Source organism: Pelecanus crispus, chromosome 11 (genome assembly GCF_030463565.1).
Source record: "Pelecanus crispus isolate bPelCri1 chromosome 11, bPelCri1.pri, whole genome shotgun sequence".
In the NCBI taxonomy this organism is placed as follows: domain Eukaryota; kingdom Metazoa; phylum Chordata; class Aves; order Pelecaniformes; family Pelecanidae; genus Pelecanus; species Pelecanus crispus.
Window position 1 is genome coordinate 28,060,389 of NC_134653.1, and position 24,207 is coordinate 28,084,595.

The 24,207-nt window shown below is 55.5% G+C and overlaps 3 protein-coding genes across 3 annotated transcripts; all 3 read left to right on the forward strand.

Annotated features, from left to right (window-relative positions):
* The first annotated feature begins 11,166 nt into the window (after positions 1 to 11,166).
* Positions 11,167 to 12,614, forward strand: CHCHD10 (coiled-coil-helix-coiled-coil-helix domain containing 10). Its single transcript, XM_075718882.1, has 4 exons — positions 11,167 to 11,228; positions 11,310 to 11,487; positions 11,812 to 11,962; positions 12,359 to 12,614. The coding sequence occupies exons 1-4, from the start codon at positions 11,167 to 11,169 to the stop codon at positions 12,376 to 12,378; spliced, it is 411 nt and encodes a 136-aa protein (XP_075574997.1). The 3' UTR covers positions 12,379 to 12,614.
* Positions 12,615 to 20,098: 7,484 nt separating this feature from the next.
* LOC104024141 (V-set pre-B cell surrogate light chain 3) lies at positions 20,099 to 21,041 on the forward strand. Its single transcript, XM_009482781.2, has 2 exons — positions 20,099 to 20,198; positions 20,444 to 21,041. The coding sequence occupies exons 1-2, from the start codon at positions 20,150 to 20,152 to the stop codon at positions 20,770 to 20,772; spliced, it is 378 nt and encodes a 125-aa protein (XP_009481056.1). The 5' UTR covers positions 20,099 to 20,149; the 3' UTR covers positions 20,773 to 21,041.
* A 1,318-nt stretch (positions 21,042 to 22,359) lies between these two features.
* On the forward strand, positions 22,360 to 24,092 carry LOC104023838 (vacuolar protein sorting-associated protein 29; the record flags this gene model as incomplete). Its single annotated transcript, XM_075718951.1, has 3 exons — positions 22,360 to 22,569; positions 23,121 to 23,356; positions 23,951 to 24,092. Coding segments are annotated over 3 exons (588 nt in total), but the record flags the coding sequence as incomplete, so codon positions are not given.
* Between the last annotated feature and the right edge of the window lie 115 nt (positions 24,093 to 24,207).

Consider the following 24,207-nt stretch of genomic DNA (forward strand, 5'->3'; position numbering starts at 1 on the left):
AGACTGGAGCCAAATTTGGGGTTCAAGGATCTCATGATGGCTGCAGGAGCTCAGTGGAAGCCTTCGTGATTGGAAGGTCCTGCCGGTCACCAATGTTGCTGATACAGCATCCCCATGCATGGCTCTTCTTGCTTGGCACCTGCCTCAATGCCTTCCAGTCCTAGCAAGTGGCAGAGCTGTGGTGGGTTTTCCAAGTCCTTCTGGACACAAGCGTTAGCTCTTCTTCCACTCCCCTAAGCCTTTCCAGCAAGGAGGGACCTTGCGAACACCTGGGCAAGTGAAGTGGCCTCGTGATGCGAGTCTCAACAGGAACCACCAACCGGGGCTAACTTCTGTCAGCAGCCCCCTCCCCAGCAGGTGTTTGGTGGAAAGAGACTGTGCAAGAGGGAGGAAGGGAACAGTGGGTCTGATTCTGCTCGGTTGTAAGCAGCAAGGAGGTGGAATAACTCTTTCAGTCCATGGGCCACTTGGGTGTGGAGCTGCTGTAAGCACTTCGGACTGAGAGGAGGTGGGGGAAGAGCTCTCTGATGAGAGCTAAGGGCAAAGGGGGGGAAGTGAGAGAGAAATTGAATTTAAATGGATTAAGCCTGTCTGTCCAAAGTCCTTTGTTTCCTGCCACCTCCCTGGTGTGACTTTCACAGCTGTGTTCTGTGTGGCTGGGGACCTGGTTTTAGGTTCCCTGCAAAATCAGCATGGAGTTTTACACCTCATGGGCATTTCCCTGTGCAGCTGGAGGAGGGTCCAGGAGCCAAATACCCAGGACAGAGAAACCCCTTTGATTTTTCTCCTCTAATGTCTTTCCTGTCCTCCCTGTAGGTGGTGGCCTCATGAATTGGTGTCTCCAGCGTCACTGCTCAGCGGGTGACAAATGGGGATGCATCCCCATCAGGCAAGTCTCTGTTCTCATCCTCTTGCTTTTGGGATTCCCCTTTTCTTTGGCCCTGGCATCTTGTTTTCTCCTGGGCAGCCAAAGTGGGTGTTTATACAGGTGGTGGTAGGTGCAAACAAGGCTGTGGGTCATGCACAGTGAACTGCCCTTGTAAACACCAGGGATCAGGAGTATGTCTTGAACAGGCCTTGAATTACTTGGTTCTCCTCCTCAGCTGGCAGCCCGAAGCATGGGCATGGGGAAGGGGGGGCAAGAAGAGGACATGGAGTTAGGGCAAATTTGGCCTTTGGGCCTGGACTCACAAGTGGAAAGGTAAAGTAATATGTAAAGTAAAGTAATATGTAAAAATGTCTGTTGGTCAGCAAAATGCTTGGCTTCAAAGCTCTTTTTAGCTTTTTAAAATCTTTTAAATGAAAATGGCTGGATTTGTGCAGGCTGTCCTGGATCCAAACAGCACACCTTGAAAATGTCAAAGTAAAATATTTTGATTTTTCTTCCAGACTTCAACTTAACTAGGCTGATGTAACAGTCTCAGTATGACTTTCCACAAAGTTTTGCTTCATCCACTACTACTTATTTTGCATTTATTTGGTTTTGCCTTTTAAAAAAACCCCCTCCCTTAACCTTAATTCTGAGTTGAACCCAGCGGTGCAGAGTCTTCCAGGTTGGGATCTGCCTGGTTTACTGCCCTCATGAAACCAAGAGGCACAGGTGGAGCAGAGCCCCTGGGCTGAGTGCACGACTACCTGCAGGGCTGCTGGGCTGGCACCGCTGCCTCCTCCAACCTAGGAACAAGCAAGATGGTGGCAGGACTGTCCTGCCCCTCACCTTGCAGAGGTGCACTGCATCTGCCCAGGGTCCAGTCCAGGAGTGGGTCCCTGGGGGAGCAGCTAAGGCAGCCACAGCCCCATCCCCTGTGTAGCTCACACTGCAGCTCACGTGGTGCCTGAGCAGCTGCGGGGTCGTGCAGCTCTTCCTCCCCCTTCTCCCCCTGCAGCCCCTGGTGCAGCTGCAGCCGGTCCTGGGATTCAGTCCCTGGGAAGCAACTCCCTGCTAGGCCGTGGTCTCGGCAGGGCAGGGGCAGGCTGCAGCCCCGGGAGAGGTACGCCACAGTGTTTGTTGTCTAATCATCTCCTGCCCCCGTGCCAGGAGCCGAGCGCACACAAACAGTGCCGGGCTCCGGTGAGAAACACTGCCTGCGAGATAAGCCAGGCAAGGAAAACACATCCATCTTCGTGTCTCTTGGCCTAGGATGGAGTTTCATCTGCTGGCATTTTCCTGGCGTAGGCTCAGGGCACACCACAATTCACCTGAGGAGCCAGACACCGGGGAGCCAGCTCCCATTCCTGGCGAGAGGTGTCAGCCCCAACTGGTGCAGATCGTGATGGTTGCGAGGAGCTGGTGGTTGAGGCCCTGTTGGTGCATGGGGAAGGGTGCTGACCCTGGGCTGAGCCCCTGTGGCAGCCTGGACTCGACTGCATAGCGCCAACAGTTGCGTTCACCACCTGAGCAAAAGGGCGAGACTCCCTGCCCACAGTCCCTGTGCCTGGCTGTGCACCCAGCACCCAGCAGAGCCCAGGTTAAGAGCTTCCAGCCGGCAGCCTGGACAGAGCAGAAATAACTGGTCTTTGGGAGATACAGAGCTGGAGTGTGAGAGCAGAGCAGAGACTTGACTCCAGCCTGCGGCTGCTCGGTGTCTGATAAGGAGGCTGCTAGTGCCGTCTTGCAGCGCTCCCAACCTGCCAGCTCTCTGCAAATGAAACGTCCTGGTGAAACGCCCCCCACCCTTGGCTCCCTCTGATCCCCTCCGAAGCTGAGCCGACACTGGAATGTCTCCTGGGATGTGATTCCCTCTAGCCTAAGGGGGACTGCGTTAATAAAACCCAGCATGAGATGATGGGGGAGGAGGCAGGCAGAGCTGGTGAGATGAGGCTTTTACGAACAAGTCGTGGGTCTGCTGGAAATGTCCCGTCCTGTCCTCTCTCCCTCCCCCTGTCCCCGAAGCCGAGCTGTGGAATTCAGGGTGTGGGTCGAGGCTTTTCTTCACGCATGTTTCTGCTCAGAGCAGCCAAGCCCCTCACCTCCCTCCTCCCCCCCTCCTCAGCACCTCCCTGGAACAGGTATCACTCCCCTGGCCCCTCTCCGCTCAGCCTCACTGCTGCTGGGACCCTCCTGCCCTTCTGCATTGCTCAGACATCATCCCAAGGGGTGCTTTTCCCATGACGAGTGGAAGGTGTCCATCCCCGGGATGTGCAGGCCAGCTTGGCAAGCCAGGGCCAGCAATAGCAAGGAGAGAGTACTCCCTGCATCCCCAGGACCAGGGGGCAACTGCGCTCACAGCCGCGAGCAGCTGGGCTGGTTGGTGCTGGGTGAGCAGATATAGGCATCCACGGGCCATCTGCCCAGCATCAGGGCAGTGCTGTGGGCTCTGACAGAATGAAGCCATGTGAAAGCAGTGAGGATGTGAGCCAGGAGGGAAGATTGACAAAAGAGCAAGTAAACTCAGTCCAGAGGAGATAACCAGGAAGAGAGGTCATGGAGATGTGGGTTTTGGTTGGTGTAAGTGCTCTCTTGGCTCCTGTTGGGATGCAAAGTGGCTCTCACAGCTATTAGTTTATGCAGCAGTGATGCAGTGCCCTGCAACTGGGAGCTCATGCTCACATGGGAAAGATCGTGTCTGTGACCCACACTGAGTTGCCATTAACAAATGTCAATGCAATAAATTGGCTGTCAGACTGTGGCAGAGCTCAGTTCCCAAGATGTTTTTTCCACTTTCTCCTGGACAGCAGTTGCTGAACTCTGAGACTGCATTACCACAAACTTAGTGTAGAAGCCTCAGATCCAGGGAAGCACCCAGAGACCAAACTGAAGACTCCAAAGAACAGTCTAAAAGGAGCACCACGAGAGCTTGTACACAGCTGGGAATGAATCCAGCATGGCATACACAGTGCCCAGCCTTTGCAGAGAGCTATGGTGTTTGCTCAGGCCACCGATTTTGCAAAGGCCAGACAAAAAGCGTGCACTGTTCCGATGGAGGAACCTGTGGATAGTCTCTGTGTTGAGCTCAGCACTCTAGGGTGGAGGTTGCAGCTAAAAGAAGAGCATTTCAGCAGAAATCTTGACAAGCCAGAGTGCCTGACTGGGCTTCCATGTGCATTTGCAGGGAAGCAAGAGGAAGAGGAGATACCACTGGCTGCTTCTACAGAGGAAAGAAAGGATGGGCTCCACTATTTCATTTCTGGCTGAGAAGAGATGTTGGAAGCTGATGGCTGGACAGCCTCAGTAGGGCAGGGAAAGCAATGTGGTGATTAAAACTCATGAGACATTTTGGAGAGCTGAGACAGAGGAGCCCGAATCATAGGTGGCTGTGAACTGTTTGTGTAAAGGCTGCAGCATCGCACAAGATCTCCAACTGCCGTACGGGCTATGTCTTTGCTTGGGAAGGGGGAGATGGGGGGAGATAGTTACTGTAATAATCTAGTTCAAAGCAGTAGCTGTTCATGGGTTGGTGCTAACAGCCTCCTAAAAGGTCATGGGTGCCTCTGCCTTACACACAGACCCCATTCTTGCTTCTGTATTTGCTCGCATGTTGTTTTACGACAGACACTTCTGAACTGTCAGCCACCCCCCGCCCCCCCCCCCCCAACCCCACCGGGGAAACCAGACCAGCCAGGGAGCAGCTGTGCAAAAGCAGAGGGAAACAGCCTCTGGGCAGACATTTGGGCTAGGAGGAAATGCCAAGCCCCAAGCTCATCGACTGGGACAGCGCAGGTAAAGCAGGGAGGCTGTAAAGGTGTGAGATCCCTCCAGGCTCTGCTCAGCACTGTTATCTCCTGCAAGGGATGTGAGCTCGCTGCTTGAGGCTCCCTGGAACTGCCTGGCAGATCCCAGCCAGAGGAGAGGCAGCAAAGGGCACTGTCTCATTGCTCAGATCCTCCAGACACACAGCAAACAAACCTGCGCTGGCTTTCTAGCCGCACTGCTTATGGGGTGCTCTGCGGCTGTGAAGAAAACAAAACAAAATCTCCAGGCTCAGGTTTGCCATCTTGTCCTGTATTTAGCAGGTGAATTCACAGAGCTTACAGTAATTGTTGTCCTCATGATCTGAGGATACACTGGAGGTGTTTTGGAAGAGGTAATCTCTTGACTAGGGCTGATTTTTGGGACACAAAAGCCCTTCTCTAAGTTACAACTAATGTCATCAGCCTTCAGCTGGGATCAGAATGTGCCTCCGGGCGTGCAAGCCCTGCTTCTGGATACAAAAGAGATTGAACTTCTGAGATGCAGCTGCCACCGGGGAAGGAGATCTGGGGAACTTCTCTTTCTACCACCTCCTCTTTCCCCACCAGGAGATGAGGGCATCCACATTCCACATTTGATACCTTGCTCCACCCACAGGTCACCAGGGTGGGTTTAAGTGGAACAGGTAAATGCAGAGATGTACCTACACCTCCCAAGACCCATGGGCATGGCTGAGAGAAGCCTATTCTGATGGGGAAGAACTCTCCGGAAACCCAGAGCAGAACAGTCTAGCTCAGGTGTGCTCCAGCAGTCAGGCCCTGGGGTTCAAATGGGAAACACTTGTGATGTGAATGGATTCGGGTCCGGAAGAGCCTTCAGACCAAAAATGGGCTAGCATGAATGAGTTAAAATCCTTTCGTTTGCTTTGTGAAATTTATTGAAAACTACATTGTTCATCTGCTGAAACTTCACAGCTGTTGAGATTGCCCTCAGGGCAAACCACATCCAAGAAATGGCATGTAGATCCTGGGAGCATGAGACTTGAAAGCTGAAACGGCACTCTGTAACGCTCCTCCCTTTCCCTTCCCTTGCCTTCCCTTGCCTTCCCTTGCCTTGCCTTGCCTTGCCTTGCCTTGCCTTGCCTTCCCTTGCCTTCCTTTGCCTTCCCTTGCCTTCCCTTGCCTTCCCTTGCCTTCCCTTTCCCTTCCCTTGCCTTCCCTTGCCTTGCCTTGCCTTGCCTTGCCTTGCCTTCCCTTGCCTTGCCTTGCCTTCCCTTGCCTTCCCTTGCCTTCCCTTGCCTTGCCTTGCCTTCCCTTGCCTTGCCTTGCCTTCCCTTGCCTTGCCTTGCCTTCCCTTGCCTTGCCTTGCCTTCCCTTGCCTTGCCTTGCCTTCCCTTGCCTTCCCTTGCCTTCCCTTCCCTTGCCTTCCCTTGCCTTCCCTTCCCTTGCCTTCCCTTCCCTTCCCTTCCCTTCCCTTCCCTTCCCTTCCCTTCCCTTCCCTTCCCTTCCCTTCCCTTCCCTTCCCTTCCCTTCCCTTCCCTTCCCTTCCCTTCCCTTCCCTTCCCTTCCCTTCCCTTCCCTTCCCTTCCCTTCCCTTCCCTTCCCTTCCCTTCCCTTCCCTTCCCTTCCCTTCCCTTCCCTTCCCCTTCCCCTTCCCCTTCCCCTTCCCCTTCCCCTTCCCCTTCCCTTCCCTTCCCTTCCCTTCCCTTCCCTTCCCTTCCCTTCCCTTCCCTTCCCTTCCCTTCCCTTCCCTTCCCTTCCCTTCCCTTCCCTTCCCTTCCCTTCCTTCCCACCATCTGCAGCTCCTCCAGTTAAATGCCACATTTTTTTCTTCCTCCCTTTTCTCATCTCTGGCTCTTGCAGTACAGTCACTTCATTTCACAGCGCTGTATTTTGGCTAAAAAGAGACTGAGGAAGGACGCAGACAGCAAGAGGTCTGTGTGGGGAGAGTGTGCTCAAAGCCCGTAGCATCCAGTGTGAGAGCGAGCTGTGTGCCACGCTGCAGTGGCGATGCCATGGAATATCGCCTACCTCTGACAGCACTGCTTTGTTATCCCTTGGGGGAATGGCGGTGAGGGAGGACTGCGGGAAACATGCCCCTCTGCTCATGAAAAATCTGTGAATTCCTTTTAGTGGTAGCAACTGCCTTGATTTTTTATTATTATTATTATTATTATTATTATTATTATTATTATTATTATTATTTGTCAGTTGCAACTTATACTTGCACAAAACTTTATAGGATAGAAAAGTAGTGCTTGCATATTTACATCTGACCTGAAAGCTCCGTCTGGACTTGGGAGACTGAAATCAGCCACTTGGCACAAGTAAAATTAGGACTAGCCAGAGCTCAAAGATGAAAATAAAAGCAGGACACGAGAAACCCACTGACTGCAATACATTCAGTAATAAATGATTCATGGAGCAATTTTGAGTAGCAAACACATCGGTAAGAACTGGAGGTTTTGTTTCTTTTTTGGGGGGGGATTGTCCACAAACAAAAATATTGGCTAATTCATCAGACGCTTTCTTCTGCTTTGAATAGTTTGCCCAGATCCCCGAGCAACCATGCCGTGCAATTTGCTGTTAACCTAAATAACTTAAATTCAGGTACACCCAGAGCACTGCCCAGATCTGCCCCTGCATGCAATAATTAGGGTTCTCCAAGTGCAAACCTGCAGCTCGGGAGGCAGTAGGTTCCATCAGCATCTCCAGATGGCTACCTGCTGGCGGCGGCCCCTGGCAGGGACAGGGCAGGGATGCGCCGCAGAGTGGCACGGCTGCGTGGAGAAGGCTTCTGTGGAAACATGCCACTCATGGGTGGCACCGTTCCCATAAGCAGGCACCCCGTGCAACTGCAGCCTGGTAAAGACAGACCTGCGCTCTGTTGCCCGATGGAGGGGCAGAGACTCATAGGAGACCCAGGGAGGCTGGGTATTGCATTCCTTACCTGTGAAATAACCCCTTGCAATCCAAACGCTTGGGGAATTCCTGGATCTCTTTGTAGCCGCGTTTCGGCTGTGACAGCGTGGGGATTTTAAGTGAGGCAAACTCTGAAGGGGTAGATTATTATCTGCTTTTAGAGCAACGGGGAGAAAACAGTTGGAAACAACAGACCTGCTTTTTACAAACCTCGTCTTACCTGATCCTGCTGCTAACAGGAGGGAATGTACAGGCTGGCCAGTGCACCCAGTTATACAGAAATGACTGGTTTTGAGTAAATCTTTCCAGAACTATTCAGGAATTAGCTGCCGTCTTTCAGATTTATACGTCCCTTAATCCAGAATTAACCTTCAAGTGTAGGCAAGCCCTAACACTTGAACTATGTAAGGAGGGATCTTCTGGAGCAGGGGAAGAGAGAGAGAGGCAGAAACAAAGCTACTTGATTGAATCAAAGATCAAATTTCGGCTGAAAAATAGGGGATTTAGGAACTTTGGCCAGGGAAGCAGTGACAACTGTTGCGGGGATATTTAGACGCAAACACGGCCTTGCTGCACAAGTCCCCTGAGGGGAGGATGGCTCCTCAGCAGGGCTCTGTGCCGGGAGACCTAAAGCAGTACTTACCACACCAGTGCTGAGGACTCTCCAGCTAGGAGCAGAGGGCTTGGAGTGGGTGGTGTGTGTGCGGGTGGAGTTGTGTACACTCAGCCTTCTCAGACAGCCACAATAAATTATCTCATTAGTAAACCCAGGGTAGCTGTGCTCCTCAGCACATACCCGGCCTCCCACAGCACAGAAAAACTTTGTGTCTAATTAACGAAATCAAAGGGTCCCCCAGATGCAGCTTAAAGGGACACGCTCAGCTTGAAACCCAGGTTCCTTCAGCAAGTTGTTCTGCGCGTAGTGGAACTAATGAACCTTGACTTCCTATGGCTGGAGGTCTGGCATTCCCTATGCTCCCTGCAAATCCATCCTCTCCTACTCTGCGGCACATGCCCAGCTTCTTCCTATGGCCAGGGACAGCCGAGGAACGAAGAGAAGCCCATGGTACGGTAGCCCCAGCCCCATGCACTGATGGGCTCGACCGTGCTCGTGTGCTGTTGGCAGAGAACTGAGCTCTCACTCCCAGGATTTTCCTCACAGTGAGGGGGTCCCTGACATCACCCTTTTCTTCCCTCCTGCCTTTTTTTCTCGTGTGTTTAAGACCTCTGTTTCCCCACCAGTGCTCATGGCTCGGTGGGATGGGACTGCATAGGGAAGGGAACCCCGCTCCCCCAGGACATGTGTCCATGTGTCCATGGCTGGGAAAAGGAAAAAAATGCAGGTGCTGCTGCTGCAGGGGCTTTTCAGTTGCATTTTTCTGGTTTTGCAACTGCTTGCCCGCCTCTCCTCTTTTATTAGTGGGCAAAAGATGGGCAAATACTGAATGTAAAATGCTGCTGCTCCAGCTGTTAAGCAGAACCGCACAGCACAGCTCCCGGGGCAGGCGAGCTCCTGAGCGCTGCGGGAGGAAGGATTTGTGGGTGTTACCCCTCAGAAGAGGAGACCAAAGTCATGTTTGTTTGAGGCACAATCCCTTTCCTCAGAAGTGTAGGAGCTGCAGCTCTCCCCCTGCCCGCCCAGCTCCTGCACCAAGGGGGTGGCTTGCTTTACAAATGCTTTTCTCTTCCCCTCGTGCTGGAAATTTGATTCTACAAAACACTTACACAGCAGCTAATTGCCAACCCCGCAGTGGCTTAGCTCTCTAATTCCTGCCAGTCAATGAACCAGCCCAAAGAGCTGGTTTCCATAACTTGCTGAATGTATGAACACACCCCTGGAGACATAACATAGCTGGGATTTTTTTTTTTTTTCCCTAGACAACTTCTGTATCCTTCTCAATTTTGGAAATTTCTTTCACTCCACAGGGCATAAGGAACATCCAAAGATGGAATGGGCAACCAGGTCCATCCCTGGGAGACATCAAGCAGACATGGACCCACAGGGGCCTCGGAGACCAGCTGGGGTGCCACGGAAGAGATGATTGTCAAGAAATTGCTTTGAAGGTAAAACTGGCGTCATCCAGCCTGTCTGTTTGTGATTTGAGGGTTCATCATCATCTCTCCGTGGATTCCTACTTCCCAACAATGTCCACACCTTGCAAAGGTTTTCTTGATCTGCTGGTTTGTATCCAGAGGGCTGCTGCAAAAATTGTTGCGCTGGCCAATGGCTTAGACCACATCATTCCTCCCCACGCTCCTCCCTGGCACCCTCTTTTCTTTGCCCCAGTTGTGGACTGTTCATCTTCTCTCTCCCAGCCCTTCATTATCCACTTCTCCTCCACCCATCATCTCCCACGCAACAGAGACCCACTCTGTCGTCCATTTCCAACAAGCCCCTTCATGCTCTTTCTTGCTCTACTCCAGACCTGGGAGGGGGAGCCTCTGAGCATTTGCAAAGCCACCCCATTGCCCTCCTTGAAGCTCTCCTTTGTCATGACATCTACAGAAACCGTCACAGCAGAGCTGCTGTGCTCTGCTCATCTCCTGCTAGCCGTGGCTCCTTGCTCCCTCCCTGCCTGGTCTGCCTGCACCCAGCTGTTGTTTCTTCACTCCTGCCTGGACTGCACACAGCTTCATCCTTCCTCGCAGGCTCTGTGGCTCTGCAGCACTCAGCAGAACGTGGTCCTCACCTGGTGGCGGGAGTCCAAAGACAAGCTAAGCCACATTTGGGCCAGAGATGGTGACTCGAGAGATGGTACGTTGCCTCATCTGCAGGTGCTAAAGTTGGGCGCAGCAGGATACCAGTTCACCCCTGAAAGTGTGTTTGTTGTCCCAGTTGGACTGCAGCATAGCGGGACAAACTGAAATGCAAAGTCAAACCTGGTTTTGGCGTGGGTAGAGCTGTGGTCAGCGTCTCCTGCGGAGGCAGAAGCCATCCCGTGAGTGTAAATCATTCCTCCTGCGCTGCGGCCCCTCTCCTGTTATCGGGGGGGTTGAAGGCCCCTCAGGCGGCCGTTCAGAACGGGGCCGTTAAACACGGGCGGGGGGCTCCGGCCTGGGCGTACAGGGCCGGGGGGGGGGGGGGCAGACCCCCGCTGCCCTGCCCGGGGCACCCGCTCCGCGCCTCCCTGGGCTGGGGGAGGCGGCACCGGCGGCCCTTTCCCCGCCTGCCCCGGGGAGCTTGCCGCCCGCCCGGGCAGGCATCAGCCCTGGGCCCCTTACTGCACTTGGCGGGGGGACGGGGACAGGCCGGGCCCCGCCGGGTGCCGGCGCGTTGGCAGCTCAGCTTCCTTGGAGGAGGCATCGCGGGTGGACGCACGATCGGGCCCGGGATCGGGCCGGGCCCCGCGGGGCGGGCGCGCCCCCTGGCGGCGCTGGGCGGCGCAGGGCCGGGCACCGCCGTCGCGGGGGGGGGCAGTGGGAGGGGCCCGGGGCGGCCCCGCCCCTCCCCGCGCACGCGCCCGGCAGGAGGCCCCGCCTTCCCCCGGCGGGGCGGGGCGGGACGGGGCGGGTCCGGCCGCGGCGGCCGAGCATGCGCGCGGCGTCACGTGGCGGCGGCGGCGGCGGCGCCTCTTAAGGCGGCGCGCGGGGCGGGGGCGGGAGAGCGGCGGGGCAATGGCGCGCGGCGGCAGGAGCGCGGGGCGGCACGCGGCGGCACCGGCCCCGGCCCCCGCCAGGTACCGGGGGCGGCGGCGGGGCCGGGCCGGGCCGGGGGGGGGTCCCCGTCCCCCCCCCCTCTGACTCGCTCCTCTCCGCAGCCCGGCCCCGGTGCCGGCGGCGCAGCCGGCGCAGCCCGGGCTGATGGCGCAGATGGCGAGCACGGCGGCGGGCGTGGCCGTGGGCTCCGCCGTGGGACACGTCGTGGGCAGCGCCCTCACCGGCGCCTTCAGCGGCGGCGGCTCCTCCGAACCGGCCAAGGCGGCGGCTCCCGCCCAGGTGCGAGCGGGGCCGGGCCGGCGCCCTTGCCTGCGTCCTTGTCCTCGCTTGCGGCGGGGCCTGGGGCGGGCGGCGGCCGTGGGCTGCGGGATGGGGGGTGAGGAGGGGCGGCGGGAGCCGGGCAGGCAGAGCCGGTCCTGGGGAGCGGGGGGGGGCCGCCGGCGCTTCCGCGGGCTGCTTGACCCGTGCGGTGAAGGGCAGACGTACAGGCAGCCCGAGGGGCCGGGGCGGTTCCTGCCGAGAGGCGAAAAGGAGCCGCTGTATTTACCGAAAGGGGTGCCTCTGCCCCCAGACCTCCTTCCCTAGCCAGGTCCTTGCCTGCAGGAGCCCAGGCAGCAGCCCCTGTACCAGCAGTCGCCCTATGGACCCTGCCACTATGAGATGAAGCAGTTCCTGGAGTGTGCTACCAACCAGAGAGACCTGACCTTGTGCGAGGGCTTCAACGAGGCTCTGAAGCAGTGCAAGACTAGCAACGGTGAGTCTGTGCCCTGTGCCAGCAGCGAGGGCACTGCTGCCAGGAGAATACTTGAGAGGGTTCAAGGTTGCAGAAGCAATCTGTTGAGGTTATAGTGCCCTTCAGAGCTTTAAATAGGAAGCAGTTCTGCCTTTCCTGTGTCCTGGAATGCGGAAGGGAACTGGAAGGGGCAGGAGAAATGATCCTGAGTGTATCTGTGTGAAGGTGAGGAGGCTGTAGGTGCCCTCTTGGAGGTTCCTCTCTTGCTGCTTTCCTTACTTGATTCTCTAATTCCTGCTGCACCTGTTAAAAGTGGATGTCAGTAGCTATGTCTTGATCTGGTCACCTTAGGTAAGTGAGCCTTTACAGCTGCTTGAATATGCCTCTAATGCTGAACTTGTGCTTTCTCCCCTGTAGGTGTTTCTTCTCTCCTGTGAAGAATCTGCCCCCTTGTAGGGAAGAGAAGGCTGGTGTAGAGCCTTGCTGCCTGCGGGGAGCAGAAGGACAGATGGGGGATGAGCTGAAGGGAGCAGACTGACCAGATAGGAGTCTTCTAGTGGTAACTCACTTCTGGACTCGTAGGGAAGGAGAGGAATGGTTGGACCTGTGGGAGTTCGGAATTCAGATAGTGCTGTATTTGTTACAGAGAAATAAAGGAGTTTATTTGGACCTATCACTTGTGCATGTTCTTTATTTAATTCTCAAGCTAAAATTAAGCTACCAAAATGTTAACAGTATCAGCCACTTGAAGGATAAGGCACAGTTGTATATTTCCTGCAAACAGGAGGTGCAGCCTAGCAAGGACTGAGCCTGCATGACTTGGCAAAAGCAGATCCACAACTGAGCTGAGACTGGATTGGCTGCACTCCAGGCAGAGGAGGGGCTGGAGAGAGGTAATCCGAGATGTGTCCTACAGTATTTTCAGTAACACTATTTTTCCATTGGTACCTTCTTCCTGAAGAGCTGTTCTGACCCTGGAGCTAAGAAAATAGGACCTGTCTGGCTGTGTGACTTGGATACAGTCAGCTGATCTTACTTAAAAGCCTTAGCAGGTTATGCAATGTTTTCAAGGTCACCGGCATCAGGTCAGGTTCAGAGTGGCTTTCTGCTTACAGTCGCTACAGCAGAACAGTCCCGTGACTGCTGCCTGCAGACTGGCCTCCAGCAGGACACCTTCCTCTTCATGTTGGTGTGAAAGAATTTTGAGGCTTCAGCTGGAGTTTCAGTGGCACAGCAGTGAAACCATGATACTTTCAGATGCTTAACTGCTGAATTTTCATGGCAGAATTAATCTGTTAACTGTTGACCTCCAGCTGTTGAATATTGGGCAAGTTATGGGCCCCTTGTTTGGATCTGGGAGGAAATCCAGGTCTAGATGGTAAAGGCTGGCAGCAGATACTGGAAGCTGGTGTTGAAAGTCCTGCTCCTTCTAAATGTCAAGACCTAAGTTCTTGGTGGTAGATAATGTCCAGAGCTGTGCCTGACCTTATCTGAGGTGCCTTGACCTTTCCTGAGAGACAGCCAAGGGAAAAAGTAGATGCCAGAGAGTCAAAGCCCAAGTCCTCTGTGTGCTGAGCTGCCCCAGTGTGAGCAGGGAGGAACCACTGTAATGAAGCTGTTTTAACAAACTCCATTTAAGAAATAAATACTAGAGTGATGTTGGTGTGTGCTGGTTTGGGTGGAGAAGCTGTTAAGGAGGACCATCAGGAGCACCTGCAGCAGGTGTGTGCTGTCTTCTGATCCATCTTGGCTAAGTGCTAGCAATGCTGCTTCTGGAGTTGTGGAGACTCTGGGTGTCTCTTGAACAGCTTTTCCTGGTGAGTGCAGTGGACAGTCCAGAAGGCCACTGCCAGTGTGGTGATGGTGTCGAAGGCAGACTCATCCAGTGATGCAGGTGCATGTGTTTGTTTGGTTGCCAGTGCAGGTGGGTTGAAAGGAGATGCAGTTTTCTTGTCACTTGGGAGTGTAGGCCATGCCATTGGGAACATGAGTGACTCCTTGAAGCAGGAGGCTGCTGCTTGTGCCTGGCTGTGGTGCTGCGTTTCCGTGGTTTGTCAGGGTGCAGCTTTGGATGTGGCAGCATGAACCTCTGAGAGGAGCAGGGGGATCCCAGGAAGAGGAGCTAAGTGGCAGAGGATTCTTGCTGAGCGGGGGATGAGTGCATGGGCAGCATGGTAGGGTGACTGAGCCTTGCTGGTGGCTGCGCTGCATTTGTGATCAGTAATGGGTCTGCTCATCTAGGGCTGCGCTTCAGCTCTGAGCTCTTCTTGCTCTGTGAGACAGGCCTGGTCCTGGCTGGGGTGCTGGTGAGGGGCTGACCCCTCCTCTGCAAGGAGCCCCTCCTCCGCTGGTCTCTCATCTGGGTGTTTGCTGAGAGCTGCTGCAGCCGATCTGTGGAGTGATCCCCTCCAGAGCTGTGTGTTTTCCTTCTGTGTTGGTCAGTTGCCCGCCCTTGGTGTGTTGAGTGAGGCTATGCCAACCTGTGAGACTGCAGCCTGGGAGAGGGACTTCTGGGTTTCCTGATTTCTCCTGTTGTCCTTCCCTCCTTGTTTGTTCCAAGGAAATGTCCCCTCTTTGCTTTGGACCCCTCCAGGCTGGGGGGACTCATGCCTGGGGTGGGAGGGCAGCAGGTGCCTGCTGTCACACTAACTAGGAGGGTTTCTGCAAACTAACTCTGGCTTCTGCTTGTCCCTTCGCTTGCTGCCTGAATTCACTTGCTACCCATGGTCTTAACCAGTCCTGAAGCTCAGTGTTGTGAGGGGGCATAGTGGAATGCAGAGGACAATCCCACGGATGGTCTACAAGGGCTGTGGTAGGGAGAGGAGTCATGCCTGCACCCCCAGCTCCTTTGTGCAGGTGAGGTGGGTGCCTGGCTCTTACCTGCTAGGTCAGGGTAGTGTTTCTCCAGGTTCTCTAGCAAGGATTCATAGCAGGTGGCTTCAGAGCTTTCTCCTCCTGCCGGCAGAATGGGAGAAATGGATTAACCTCTCTCCTGGCTGAAAACTGAAGTCAAGACTTGTAACTGGGGCAGGTGGCTCTGTTCATGAAAGGTTTCTCCTCCCCCAGAGCAGCCACCTTGGACAAACACAAGGTTCTACTCTAGCTCTTCATCTGAGCTGGCTTCTGCATCCTCAGAGCTACTGTCCAAGTGACTACTGAATAGAGCCACTCTCCAAAGCTGCATCTTTGTTTCTAGGAGGTGACAGGGTTTTCCTGTGTATGGGAGAGTTACTTGAAATGGTGTGTAACACCACCCCCCGCAAAGCAGACCCTTCTTGGTGCAGAGGCTGAACTGTGCTGTCTTGCGGAGGAACTTACGGATGACTCTGATGAGGATGTAGTGCTCCCTTTCCTGTAGGTATTTACTGGCAAATTCAGATGCAGGATTTTCCACTTTGCTCAGGTTCATCAGGGTGCCCATTTCATCCAGAAGATCGATGCAGTCTGGAGGAAGAGAGATACGGTGAAGAAGGTCCAGTGTGCCCCTGTGCGGCCAGCATGAGCCTGTGGGGTTTAGAGGTATTTTCCTTGGCAAGTTAAGCTTTGAAGAGAATCTGATGAGGTTTAGAGGGGAGGAGATTTGCTGCTCCCTTCCCTGTGTGTTGGGATGATCTGGGATTCCCATGTGACCTGTTTGTTACCCTCTGCTGCTTCTCTATGGGTGGAATGCTGGTCCCTCTGGTGACTGCTGCTCAGGAGTGCTCATACCTTCAGGCCTGCACTGACACTTCCTCTTCAGGTGAGCTGTGAGGATCAGGACGCGGCACTGCAGGTTCACAGTCTCTTGGCAGTTGGCTGCAGACAGGGAATGAGACCCGAGATATGAGTGTGGTCACCCCGAATCCAGGGGCCCCATGGACATGGTAGGAGGCACAGCGAGTGGCCAAGAAATGCCTACTGTTGTGGCCAGCAAAGGTAGAATCCCTGCGTGGCCATCAGCAGGGCTTTGAGCTGCTGTATTACAGCCATGTGTGCTGGTGTTTGGTGCTGGGAATGCTCCAGGTTAGGAGCAGGAATGAACGCTTTGATCTGGGGAAAATGGTTCTGATTCATGAAGTGTCTCTGTCCTTCATCTCATCAAACTTGAGTAGGAAAAAGCAGTGAGCCCTGTCCCTTGCCAGTCCTTTTCCACAAACTTGTCCCAGTCACAAGGGGAAGGAGCTGGAGATCGTGGCTGAGTCACCAGGGGACACTTGGGCCGTGAACTCTCACCAAGTTTGTCACGATTGAGAAATCCCCAGGGCTGATACATGTCAGTAGTCAGAGCTGGGAATCCAATTCAGATAGCAGAGGGAGCAAAGTCTTAGGACCACGTGCATCTGGTGGCTTCAGCTGCAAGTGTCTGGGGTCAGGCAAAGGCTCTTGGCCAACTGGGCAAGGCCAGGACAGGGTCTGCTTGTTCCCTCCCACCAGCCAAGGATATCTGCTCTCTGAAGCCGGGACCAGGATTTGAGCCAGGGAACCCTTCCCACACAGCCTGCAGCAGAGGAGCTCTGCTGGCAGCTGTCACTTCTGCCCCGTGGTGCTTCTGGTTGTGTCTAGATAAGCAGAGCTCCCTCCAGTGATTCCCCAGAGTGCAAGGTTGGGAACTCATCCTCGCCTCTGGTCTCCCTCCCTGCGCAGTTAACAGCTCTGCTGGGATGGTTTTCCTCCATGATTCATTGAGTAGGGGTTAAAGATCTCCACTGTTTTTTAAACAGATGAGGTAAAGAATGCTGATGTGCCCTGGCAGAGCTCTCCTGCCCCGTTCCCTAACGACTGGGCATTGCTGCAGATTGGGGTGCTGTGGCCCTCCCTGCCCCTCATGGGGTCACCACTTGGTGGTGAAGAAGATGGTCCAGGTGACCAGCTGGCCCCCAGAGCTGAGGCAAAGCCCGTGCTTTCCCCGTGTACCTCCATGTCTCACTGTAATGAACATGGCGCTTAGCGTGCCTCTTCCCAGAGCTGTTCTCCTCTGATGGGGGCCCAGGCCTGTGATGTGGGGAATGCTCGTGCCCGGGTGCTGTCCTGCAGGCCGTGGGGATGACAAAATGCCCGATGGTGTTGGTGTTAGCTGCTGGAGAGCCCAGGGGAGGGGCTGTGTTTCCAGCTGATGCTGTTGTGGTTTCAGTAGCCTGATTTCCCAGCAACAGGGAATGGCCCCCGCAGATTCCTGAGCCTCCTGCAGCTGGGGAGTGGGAAAGGGGGGGTAGAGCAGGGGCTGAGCTAAACAACAGCCTGGTGGGAAGGCTGCCTGCTCTGTGTGGTCCCAGCTGCTCTGAATTTCAGACTTTTTGCAGTCTTGTGATGTTTCCTGCCCCCCTGTTTGTCCTGCAGCTCGTCTGGGCTGTGATGGTGCCAGATCTGCCCACCCTGCTCTTAGCTGAGCCCTGTGCTGCTGCAAGGGCAGCCACGGTCTCCTCTGTGAGATGGTTGGGTGTCGCTGGAAAAACCTTCCTCAGGACCCTGCCTGCTCTGGTTCTACTCTGGAGCACAAGGTAGTTGGGGTTTCACAGCCTGGGAGGAGCTGTCGGGAGTTGTCAGGACAGCGGCTGTACCTGTGCTGCAGAGCAGGAGGAAGTCCCAGGGCTTAGCAGCAACTGCAGGGTGGTGCAACAGTGTCCTGGTCCATGTTTTGCCCTGGCCTGACACAGGTAGCAGTGCTTGGTCAGTGATGTGTCAATCTGGGATAAAACCTGCTTCATTTGGGTGTGTTCTTTCTGTTCACTGAACACCTCTTGTACCTTGTGCAGGAGGGAATAAAGCTGGCGAGACAGGGTGAGCATGGGGCTGGGCTAGTACCTGCTCTTGCACAGCCCGGTACTTTTCTGCACCCCTGGGCTGTCAGAATGATGCGCATGGCCTCTGCTCCAGGTGCATCTTCCATTTGGTGCCCAGATGTTGCTGTACAAGTGATCCTGCAGCACTGCTTAGGGGGACCTGTAGCATCATCCCCTTTTCCTGTGGAGATGCTGAGACACACGGATGAAATCTGGTCAGCAGAAGCGGAGGACTGGAATGGTGGGAACCAGTAACAACGCTGATGTACTGCATGTCCAGTGCTCGATGCTCTGTGAAAAAATTCCCTTTCTCCAGAATGCCCCTCCTTGCATGAGGAGGTGATTTCCTTCTGCCTTGGTGGGTCTTCATGTCACGCTCTGTTTAATCCATGGACTTGATCTGCTCAAGGCTTGGTGACAGGATGTGTGTGTGTGACACTCCTCACCTAGGATGCACATTGCCACCACCTTGCATAGCCTGGAGAGTGCTGGTGGGCAACAGCTGTCTGTAGTGTGCTTGTACCTGCATGGCCTCGGGGGCCTGGCTGCATGGAACACAAGCTGCTGATACACTGCAATAGCAGGGCTTCACAAGGCCAGAAGACATCAAGGCAAAGCCTCACCCTTGAATGGGCTTTGGAGCTGGTCTCATGCAGGCATTGCTGCCCACTGTAGGCTGGCTTTAATAAGCCTGATTCAGCAGGTGTGCCCGGCTTTACTGTATGTGCAGGGACTGCTGTGTGGCACCTATGTGCTCTGCATCCCCCTGGCAGGTGTACAACAGCCCTTGCTGCCCTCCTGTACTGCAGCAGCCCCTGCAGCCCAGCTGCGCAAGGTGCTGTACAGTCCCACCAGGTCTAACTGGCAACTTGCTACTGCAAGGCAGTAGCTCCGTGGCATTTGTGTTATAGTTGCTCTGATTGCCGCAGTCACTGCCTTTCAGTCTCATTTTCCCCTCACTGCCCCTAAGGGAGGCTGTGTCACAGTAAATTGGGCAAGGTTGTGTGGGTAATTGCTTTTGTTAGACCAACTGACAGCGAATGAGGAAAAAATAGATGAGCTGTTGGGTGCATCAGCCCTTGTTCAGAGCACTGTAGCGTGGCACAGCAAAGCAAGCGTCCAGCTTGCTGTGTTGCATCCTTGGATGATGGTGGTGCTTCCTCTTCGGGATCTGCCTGTGCCAGAGACATGGTGCTGGGGTGTTCTCACGAGGCAGGGCTCTGTCTCAGAGCTCCATTTGCCCCTCAAACTGAGAGCACGCATGGGCCAGTCACGTCAGGAAACACTTGCAAACATCTTTGGCTTGGGGACACCTTGGGAGCAGGGCTGGGTGCTGCAGAGGGCAGGGAAAGGGCCATCCCTGGGTGGTGATGTGGTGGCATCGGGGCAGGGGGGCCTGAGCCTGACTGTGGAGGGCAGGAGGTAGCCCCTGGTTATGGGACACTGTGAAGTGCCTGCTGACCACCCTGCTGCGAAGCACTGCCATGGGCTGGTGGCTGGAGGGTGCAGAGACGTGCTGGGGGGAGGCCAGCCCTTGACTGTGGCTGACTCTGTAATGTGGCGTCTCTGGGCCCTGTGATGGGTGTTACAGAGAGGAGGGGCTTTACGCCCGGTGAGTCTGGGAGCCTTTTGCTGTAACGGTCTGCTCTCTTTCTGCACAAGGCACCAGCTGTGCTGCAGCCATGTCTTGCTGCGCTGGCTCCCTTGGGAAATGCCTTCTTGCAGCTGAGTTTAGCAGCCACCCCCGCATGCTTGCCTGTGGCTGTGGTTTCTGAGGCAGCCCTGGCAAGGAGGCAGCGCTCTCAGCACTGTCTCGGCAGCTCCCAGCCTGTGCTGCTGGGTGGTCATTCTTGTCACAGTGACGGAGCTGCGTGGAGAAGGCAGCAGCAACTTTCCTTATAGTGCTTCTGCGATGAGACAGCTGCTAGGGGGGCTCTGGCATGTCCTGTCTTTCATTCTCACTGGTGGCAGCAGAGGCAGCTGGCTCCCAGCCTGCTGCTACCACAGGGCATCCTTGGCATGGTGTGGCTCAGGCTCCTGGCCTCCTGCGCACCTGCTGGCAGAGGGCCCCAGGCAAAAGGTCTGAGTGTAAGACACAGGGAAACCTCTCTGCTCCCCCCATCAGAGAGGAGAGATGGCCAGCGATGCCTCCCCACTGAACCCCAGTGCCCGGGGCAGAGGGTAGTTGGGTGGGCTGTGCGTGCATCGATGCACCTGGAGGAAATGGCCTAGCCTGGGGCAAAGGTGGGCGGTGGGTCACAATGCTCAGCTCTCGCCCCACTGCTCCGAGCCCCCCTCCCTGAAGCCCAGCTGCAGCAAAGCGAGCTGGAGTCCCTGAGCCCCCTGTGTCATTTACATATGCCTCACCGGCACCAGCAGCACAGCAACCTGGGTTCGTGTAGCACCACAGACCCTCTCCAAAACAGCCTTCCTTCCTCTGCTTCCTGCCATGGCCCTGGGCTTCGTGGTCCTGCTCCTGCTGGGGACGGCGGGGACAGGTAAGGGTGGTGTGGCTGAGCTAGCTGCTGTCTGGGGGGGCACTGCGGGGTGGTGGGCAGGACGGGGCTGTAAAAGGGGGATGTTAGTCTGAGCAGGGTGTTTTGCTCCAGGGCTGTGTGGTGTGATGAGCAGGGTGGAGGTTGGGTAATGGGGTTGCCTCAAGGGAGCAGGGGGACATTTTGGGGCTGAGGGCGATGGGGGACACGGCTCAGTCCATCAGTAACTGCATCCTTGGTGCGCGCAGCTTCCAGGGCTCAGCCCGTGCTGACCCAGCCGTCCTCCGTGTCGGTGCTGCCTGGGCAGACCGCTCGGCTGTCCTGCACCCTGAGCCCCCAGTATAATATCAGCGAGTTTGGCATCTCCTGGTACCAGCAGCGCCCGGGGCACTCCCTGAGGTATCTGCTCTATTACAACTCTGAGCGAGACAAGCACAAGTCTGCCAAGATTCCTGACCGCTTCTCTGCTACCAAAGACCTCGCCAGCAATGCCTGCATCCTCATCATTGCATCCGCCTGCCATGAAGACAACGGCAACTATTACTGCTCCCTGCCATATGCCTTCAACAGGTTTTAGAAACGGGCAACAAAAGCTTTCTGCATTTTCCCTTGCAACCCTGACGCAAAGCCCTCAACAGGGAGAACGGCAGCCCTAGGAAGAATGGAAAAAGACCCTCTTGCATGCTTGAGCAAGCCCAGCAGCACCTGCGTTGTGCTGTGAGGGCCAGCAACCTCCTCTTCGACCCCAAACGTCCCCCATGGAGCATTAGACAGCCTGACATAGTGCGAGTCCTGCCAGGGCTCAGCCCAGGAACACACGGGAGCAGGGATCTCCTGCTGCGGTGGGAGGATGGAGAGCTGTGCCACGGCCTGGCTTTCCTGGGCTCTTCCAGCGCTTGGCACAACGTGCGCTTGATCCTGGCTTGGGCTTCTGCGCAGTTTGGCTCACCTGATAATAAAGGTTAATCTTAGTCACGCGGCTTGTGTCATGTATGAAGTGTCCAGAGGAGCCCCTTGGGCATCTCTCTGCGGGGATGGCACCATGCCCTGGGCTACCCGAGTTAGGAGGGTGAGCCAAAGGCACGATGACATGGAGTTTGGTGGGATCTCTTGGGCCTGGAAGGAGCTGTCACCCACCCCTGGCAGAGCCCATCTTACCCTGAGAGCTGGAGACCCCCGCCACAGGTACCCCCACTGCAGCCACTGCCTGCAGTGCCCTGCCCACGGGCAGGCCTGTCCCCGCGCCGTGTGGAGCACCCTCAACGCCTCCTCACGGCTCCCAAAGCCTCCCCCCCCGGCCCCTGACTCCCTTCACCCCCCCGTCTCCCCACGCCACCACCTCCCCTCGCCCCACAGCCCCGCACAGCCCGGCGTCCCCCATAGCTTCCGAGGGGAAAAGGACACGCTTAACCACACGGGCACTTGTGGGTACTTTATAGGAACGTTTTCACACAGAAAGATAATACGTTTTTCCACAAAAATCCCACAGATTTCATTAAAAACGGCGGGGGGGGGGGGGGGGGGGGGCGGAAACACACCAAAGCGTTTCGCACCCTAGCACGGGCGACGGCCGCGCCTCCGCACTGCGCATGCGCAGCACTGCGGGCAGGCAGGGGGGCGGGCGTTAGGGCCCTTCGCAGGCGCCGCCGTCACGTGGGGAGCTGCTGGCGCTGCCATTGGCTTGGGGGAGGAGAAAAAGAGGGGCGTCACTTCCTGGTTACCTCAGCGCGCGTCAGAGTAGCGGGGTGCCCGGCGCTGTGCGGAGGAGCAGGATGGTGAGCGGCGGCCGAGGGGGCCTGGGGCCGCTTCCCTACACCGCCGGGCTGGGCCGGAGCAGCGGCCCCAAGCCCGTTGGTTCAGCGTGGGGCGGCTGCTTGGTCTGGCTCGCCCCTTTGCGGCGGCGCCCGCCGCCTTGGTCTCCCTGGACAGCGCATTCCCTCACCTCCGGCTACACGGGGGAGGCAGAGCGCCTGGCTCTCCCCGGGTGGGAGCAGGCTGGCCTGTCTGTGTGTCTCGGGCACGCTGAAGGCTTGTTTCCTCAAAGCTGAATCTGAAAGAAATCCCTGCTGGGCCTGTAATGGTTTGCCAGACTTTGCAAACGCCCTGGAGTGGCAAAAAGGTTTTGTACATTATGTTAAGTAACCTGGGTTAAAATGCTGTCTCTTTCCTCCTGCTGTGTGCAAAGTTGGTGTTAGTATTAGGGGACCTTCACATCCCACACCGGTGCAGTGGTCTACCAGTGAAGTTCAAGAAGCTGCTAGTTCCAGGAAAGATTCAACACATCTTGTGTACAGGAAACCTCTGCACAAAGGAGAGCTATGACTACCTCAGGACTTTGGCTGGGGACATCCACGTTGTTAGGGGGGACTCTGAGGTAATGTTCTTGCTGCTGTTATTCTTTGTCCTGCCTTCATGTATGCTGTGGTTGTCTTGATGAAACCTGGGGGAGTCCTTCAGCATTAGCAATTCCTGAACTGTGACTCACCAGGATAGAAAGTAGGGATGAGTAAGACTGAAAAAACAAAATTATTTTCTAGACCCTTCTTGTTGCATTTGCAGCAAGGGGGACCGGTTGGGGGCGGGTAGCATGTGCACTTGATTCATGTTAACTCTGGCACAAGTCTGTTTGCTGTGAGGCTGCTGAAGTCCCCCAGCTGGCTGTGTAGTTGCAGGAACTGGGGACTTGTGTTATGTGTGTTTAGTTACTGTTGGGTAGCCTTGAGGCTCCTAATCTCTGTGCAAACTCCTCATTCCTTGCTCTGCAGTTGCTCTTGCTGGGGTGTGGTACAAGCATCCAGTGGGTCTGCATGTTGAAAGAGACCTTGTGTTCTCAAATAATGAAAGGCAGGTCTGTGTCTTGGAATGTAGGAGCCTGAATTGTGTAGGTGAGGGCTGATTTGTAGGCTGTGTCTTTCTCCTTCTCAGAGCCTGAATTATCCTGAAGAGAAAGTTGTAACTGTGGGGCAGTTCAGAATTGGGCTGATTCACGGCCACCAAGTTATTCCCTGGGGTGACATGGCCAGCCTGGCACTGCTGCAGAGGCAGCTGGATGTGGACATTCTCATCTCTGGACACACGCACAGATTTGAAGCATTTGAACACGAAAACAAATTCTACATCAACCCTGGATCAGCTACAGGAGCCTACAGTGCTTTGGAAATGTGAGTGAGGGGGCCCTGAGATGCCCAGCACAGCAGAGCCCATAGGCATTACCTGAAATGTCTGCATTCACCTGCAAGTGTCTGACCACTGTGCTGCAGAGTGCTGGCAAGGTGCTGTGAGGAGCAGCAGGGCAGCTCTCTCCCTTCCTGGGGAACGCAGCAGGCCTCCTCCACTACGAGGGTTTTACTGAGCGCACGTGTTGGGCACGACAGCCTGGCACTGCTGTGTCTGGGGCTGCTTCCTGGGCCCGCAGAGGGGTGACTTGCAGCAGCTTCTTGAAGTCATTTTTGCCTCCTGATGTCTTCCCAGAAGCTGCGTGCTACTATTTTGTAGGAAATCAGACTTCTGAAGGCACTGCCAGCTTAAATGTCTGAGCCTGACGTGGCTTAGGCTGTTTAGTAGCCTTGAGGGCTGTTCCAGGCTAAGCGCGACTCTGCCTGAGACGCTGCTGTCAGTGCCTGCAAACGGCAGTGCTTCCCAGATCCCTGCAGCCCTTGGCAACCAGGTGTGTTAGAATACCTAAGCATAAGGTACGTGAATAGCAAGAAGTGTAAGCTCGTCGGGAAGACTGACAAAGTATGTTTTCTTTCCAGGGACGTCATCCCTTCATTTGTACTGATGGATATCCAGGCTTCCACAGTTGTGACTTATGTATACCAGCTAGTTGAGGATGATGTGAAAGTAGAAAGAATTGAGTTCAAGAAGCACGGAATCATGTTCAAACCCGCTTGTTGACTTCCCACCGCCTTCCAGCCCTTCTCTTTCCCGCTAAGCCGGAGTGGAGGCAGGCCACGCGGGGGAGCTGCTGCTGCGGCGTGTGGGACTGGAAAGCAGCCGCGACACTACTGCT

What these genes read in the sequence shown, in the direction of transcription:
- CHCHD10 (XM_075718882.1), top strand. Translation starts at nt 11,167, where the DNA reads ATGGCGCGCGGCGGCAGGAGCGCGGGGCGGCACGCGGCGGCACCGGCC. An exon ending in CCGGCCCCGGCCCCCGCCAG is followed by an intron (nt 11,229 to 11,309) that starts GTACCGGGGGCG and finishes TCCTCTCCGCAG; the next exon opens with CCCGGCCCCGGTGCCGGCGG. An exon ending in GCAGTGCAAGACTAGCAACG is followed by an intron (nt 11,963 to 12,358) that starts GTGAGTCTGTGC and finishes TCTCCCCTGTAG; the next exon opens with GTGTTTCTTCTCTCCTGTGA.
- LOC104024141 (XM_009482781.2), top strand. Translation starts at nt 20,150, where the DNA reads ATGGCCCTGGGCTTCGTGGTCCTGCTCCTGCTGGGGACGGCGGGGACA. An exon ending in GCTGGGGACGGCGGGGACAG is followed by an intron (nt 20,199 to 20,443) that starts GTAAGGGTGGTG and finishes TGGTGCGCGCAG; the next exon opens with CTTCCAGGGCTCAGCCCGTG.